Source organism: Pteropus alecto, unplaced genomic scaffold (assembly GCF_000325575.1).
Source record: "Pteropus alecto unplaced genomic scaffold, ASM32557v1 scaffold53, whole genome shotgun sequence".
Classification (NCBI taxonomy): domain Eukaryota; kingdom Metazoa; phylum Chordata; class Mammalia; order Chiroptera; family Pteropodidae; genus Pteropus; species Pteropus alecto.
In genome coordinates this window covers 6,729,757-6,734,737 of record NW_006434366.1, presented here as the reverse complement: position 1 = coordinate 6,734,737, position 4,981 = coordinate 6,729,757, and the positions used below count along the sequence as shown (strand labels likewise).

Below are 4,981 nucleotides of genomic sequence, written 5' to 3'. Positions count from 1 at the left end.
GCGCCGCGGGCGCCTCGTCGCCGTTGTTCTCGGGCTCAGAGCTCTCGTCGTTGCGAGTGCTGTCGTCGGTCCGGCCCAGCCCGCTGTCCTTCTCGTGCTGGTTGGACAGGATGGTGGCGGTGTCTGTGGTGCCCCCGTCCTCCTCCTGCGGCTTCTGCACAAGGGAAATCGGGGACAGCGCTGCGGAGGGCCGCTCCGTACCGCCGCGGGCGCCTCGTCGCCGTTGTTCTCGGGCTCAGAGCTCTCGTCGTTGCGAGTGCTGTCGTCGGTCCGGCCCAGCCCGCTGTCCTTCTCGTGCTGGTTGGACAGGATGGTGGCGGTGTCTGTGGTGCCCCCGTCCTCCTCCTGCGGCTTCTGCACAAGGGAAATCGGGGACAGCGCTGCGGAGGGCCGCTCCGTACCCCCCGGGCGTCCTGCTGGCCAGGCGGAGTTAGCCAGGCATGCCTGGACCTGCCAGCCCGACCCTGCGGGGTCACCTCACCACGCTGGACCCCGCAGGGCCGGCTCTAGCTCACCACGGCCACTGGGGTGATGTGGGGACACAGAGGAAGTGGGAGGGTGCTGAGCCGCTCAGGCCACTGGCCTGCGTGACCCTCGTCTCTGAGCTGCGCAGCGCTGCCCGCCCGTGTGTCCACAGCAGGCTGGGAGGCCAGCAGCCCCCGCCTTGCTGCTGCGCCCCAGATGGCCGGTGAGCTTAGGGTGGGGAGGGCACTGCAGCGGGGCCTCCCAGGCGAACGGATGGCTCTCGGTGGCCTTCCCAGCAGGGTGCCTGCCACCCACCCAGGGCAGGCTCTCCCGCAGCTCCGAGGGCGGGGCCGGCCGCCTACCTGGGGGAGCACGCTGGCTGTGACCCGCATGGCCTGGTGGTGCTGCTCCTCCAGCATGTCCAAGTGCAGGTCGTCCAGAAAATCGTTTCTGTCGTCGTCCATCCAGGCCTCGTCCAGCTGGGGAAAGTGGCAGTGACACGGCCTCAGAAGACAGGCCTTCGCCTTCATTCGCCCCGTTTGTTTTTAGAAAAGAAAATCCCTGGGAAAGGCCTTCCTGGGCCACCTGGCCGCTGTGCTGTCCGCCGGGACCCGGGCCCGCCCCCCGTCCACGCACGCCACGCAGGGTCCTTGCACAGCCCGTGGGCCAAATCCGGCCTCTTGTTTTTGTTCAATAAAAAGTTTGTTGGCCCATGTTTCTCTCGTTTTTAAAAAGAAAAGTGAATGACAGTCAAGGCGGGCTCCGCGACTCGTGCAGACACACGTGGTGCAATGATGAGCCCAGCTCCGGACGTCACCTCACGGTCACTATTGTTTTGTGATGGGAGCACCTGAAATTTACTCTCAGCCAAATTCCAGCTGTCAGTCCAGTCCTAATGACCGCTGTCCCCATCCTGTACCGTCCCTGCCACTGCGAGGGAGACACATGGTCCCGGCTGGAGCACCCCCAGGCCCCAATGGCAAACGTCTGCATGGCCGTGACCCTGGCGGGGGTCCCCATCCCCCTCTCCTTCACAGGGTCCCTGTGCTACTGGACTTGTTGGGCCCCAGTGTAGGTGCCAAGAGTGTCAGCACCAGCCTTGGAGATTAAAACACAAAGCAGCTTCTGAGTCACAGCTGTGAGACCACCTTTCCAGGTACAATGTGCCTGAAGGCTCAGACTTCATACGCACACAACGTCCTGTAGGGTAGGGGTCCCCAACCCCGAGGCTGCGGACCAGTACCGGTCCCTGGCCTGTTAGGAACCGGGCCGCGCAGCAGGAGATGAGCGGTAGGTGAGCGAGCGAAGCTTCATCTGCATGTGCAGCTGCCCCCCAGAGCCGGCATCACCGCCTCGGCTCCGCCTCAGGTCATCAGGGGTTAGATGCTCACGGGAGCCCCGGTCCCTGGTGCCACAAAGGTCAGGGACGGCTGCTGTAGGGGCTTCTGAGGAGAAACACAGACCCAGCTTCGGGCGCAAGACGCGGACTCACCTGGAGCTCGGGCCGCGCGATCAGCAAGCTGAAGCTCTTGTCCTTGCTGGCGAGGGCGGCCACGGCCTGCTCTCGGTTGTGCACCGCTAGCCCGTTGATCTTAGAGGAGGAGGAGGAGGTGGGGGTGACAAATGCGTCATGAGATCGGGCAAAGCCACTCCACGCTGCTCCCGCTGGGACCGCTCGCAGCTAGGGCCCAGGACTTCCACGGGCTTGGGCGGGACGCTGGCATTCAGAGGGAAGGGCCCGCCCAGATCGATGCAGCCCAGGACGGAGTCCCCCGACCACGGTGAGTGCGCAGTGGAAGCCGTGGGAACAGAAGTGGCCAGGACCCCAGGAGCGGCACCGAGAAAAATCGCAGTGCTGTGAAGAAGGGGTGTCTGAGCAGCGTCGCCGGACGGCATGGTCTGGCAGGAGTGTGTGTGAGCGGAACGTACTGACGTGTCACGAAGGGTATTTTTGGGTAAAGCAAGAGCAGCGGGACAGGTCTGGGGGTGCAGTGGGACAGGTCTGGGGGTGCCGCGGCAGTCGAGGGCAGAGAAGGAAACAGAGCTGTGCAGGCCGGTCCGCGCCCCAGTGGGCACTCCTGCTTCTTTAGGCGGGACGGGTCAGGCGTGACGACCTCTCTCGCCATCACGCCCGAGTACCCCGCATGGGTTTCTGCTCCTTGCCCCGGAAACTCTGAGCTCAGGCAGCGACGGGGTGACTCCCACTGGGGGCGATGGGTCTCGGTGACAAGGAGACACGTGGAGGCGGTGAGGGCCATGTGGGGACCCAGCACCTCCCTGCCCACAGGGAGTGTGGGCAGAAAACAACAGCACCCCGAAAGGAAGGGACCTTCGAAGTGCAGCTCTGGGTCGCCCGCCAGACGGACCCTGAGCAGGGAGGTGTGGGCGGAAGGCTGAGGACATGTAGACCACAGTCGCTCCCAGGGACAAAGCTGCGGGTGCCCGCCGGGCCGGGGCAGAGCCGAGCTCGCGGGATGCGCTGAACTCAGTGCCTGGGTTCCCGTGCGGCTCGGACGCTGGCCGACGGGAGCGTCTCATTTTGGTTCGAAAGAGCAACAGGGCTGGGGGAGGGGGCAGGACCCCGAGAAGCCAGTCTGCTTAACGGTTAAACGCCGAGTCCCAGAAAGTGAAAACCTTCTCGATCGATTTCACTACCTTTTCCGAAAACATTCCCGTTTTAAAGACAAAACCAAACCTGAAGTCCTCGGTCCAGCACTAAGCCCTCCGAGACCCTACCTTTTCCGAAAACATTCCCGTTTTAAAGACAATGAAGCCCTCGGTCCAGCACTAACCCTTCCGAGACTCCTGAAACGGCAGTGCTCAGGTTCCCAAGTCACACGCCCGTCGTGGGGAGACCTACTCCCGAGTCGTCTGGGGTGCCGGGCAGGACTGCTGCGGGTGCCCTCCCGCCCGCTCAGGCCTCTGCTGCCTGGTGCACGTCACTGCCCACAGCCGAGCTCCCCGTCACCCCACGTCTGGCCGGCACCCGCTCGTACCCCTCGAGCTTGTTGGAACTGGCCTGCTCTTTCTGGAGAGGCAGCGGGCAAGGCCAGCGGCCAGAAGCCGACCTACCTGAATGATGCGGTCTCCTTCCCGGATGCGCCCGTCCTTGGCCGCGATGCCGTGCGGGTCGATCTGGAACACACAGCACGCATCTCAGCGCCAGGCAGACACCTCGACACGCATGACAACGGCTGTGCCCCACAGCCATGCCCACCCCTTCGTCCTCGCTGGGCACAGAAACAGACCAGACTCGGTGGGCGGCCAGATGAGGCCTCCCGTCCCCTCGGCTGGGCACACGAAACCACGCGGACGGCTCCACCTCACAGCCCACCTTGGCTTCTCCGCGTCCCGTGCCAGCACCGACCCCGAGCCCGGTAAAGGCTGCAGCTCCGCCGAGCATGATGCAGGGGACAGAGAGGCATCTGCGTCTTTCCCCAGGGTGCTCAGTGAGCCAGAGGCAGGGCTGGCTAACTCATAAGAGGGGACAGTGAACACCTCGTCGGGTCTCGCCCACCTACCTCGCTCACGAAAATCCCAATGTCGTCCTCGTCGTCTGTGCGGTAGCACACCGTGAGCCCCAGCTTGTCCTGGCTGCTCGTCCTGCACAGAGCCACTTCCTGACAGAGAAAGGGGTCCCCAGTGAGGCCCTGCGGGCAGTGCCAGCAGGACAACTTCCGATGCTTTAAAAATACTGTGTTTAACTAACGAACCGAGGCTCTGTGGTCAACCGCTGGGAGGGCCCACCACGCGCGGGCCAGCACCCAGGGCGTTTCCGGGCGTCCGCTCAACATCGAGTCGCTCTGAGAACAGTTATCTTATGGATCCCCCCCCAAAATGATCAGCATCAGGACTTTTGGGGCAGGCTTTTAAAAGGCATGCTTTCGGGGTCCGCCAGACAGGACGATCCCACGGCCCTGGCCGGCCAGCCGTTTCACTGCGGCCGTTTCCAACGTGTTTGGTTACATTGTTTCACGCTGTCACCTTCATGTTCACAGTGACAGAAAGTGCGAACTGATCACACACACACTGATCCAAGGAAGGAGGGTGACGTGACAGGGTGCCACGGATGCTTTTCCACGGCAGCCGTGGCATTTACGCTCGAGAGATGAGTTTCAGCCGCTATCACTGCACATTAAATACAAACGATGATCCCCAGTGTGAGACGCATCACGCAGGGGCACTGCCGCGTCTGCCGGGGAGTCTGTGCTGCGGGGTGAAGTCAGAACTTAAAAGCCGGTCGGAGCCTTGGGAAGTTTGCGACGGCCCTGACGGCGTCTCTGGGGACCGAGCAATCCGTCTCCGGGCTCTTCCTGGAGGGTGGCAGAGTGCAGTTGTCAGTGGTGAACTCAGATCGGCTGTGTGACAGGCAGTTCCTTACCCCTCCCTGTGAAGGGCAGGTGCCCAGAACCACGAGCACTGCAGGCAGAACGGCAGGTACCAAGGGCCTGGGATGGGACCAAAGCTCTGTGCAGGGTATTGAGTGTGGGATGGGAGGCGGGGCTGAGCATGGGAG

The 4,981-nt window shown here is 63.2% G+C and overlaps 1 protein-coding gene across 1 annotated transcript in view; it reads right to left on the bottom strand.

Annotated features, from left to right (window-relative positions):
* Positions 1-4,981, bottom strand: part of LOC102897264 (E3 ubiquitin-protein ligase PDZRN3) — a 96,743-nt gene that overhangs the window by 24,681 nt on the left and 67,081 nt on the right. The window contains exons 6-11 of the mRNA XM_025044835.1: positions 3,987-4,085; positions 3,538-3,600; positions 1,958-2,056; positions 828-944; positions 202-354; positions 5-154 (exon numbers count right to left, since the gene is read on the bottom strand). Of these exons, the coding sequence (XP_024900603.1) occupies positions 5-154; positions 202-354; positions 828-944; positions 1,958-2,056; positions 3,538-3,600; positions 3,987-4,085 (681 nt within the window). The remainder of the gene's footprint in view (positions 1-4; positions 155-201; positions 355-827; positions 945-1,957; positions 2,057-3,537; positions 3,601-3,986; positions 4,086-4,981) is intronic.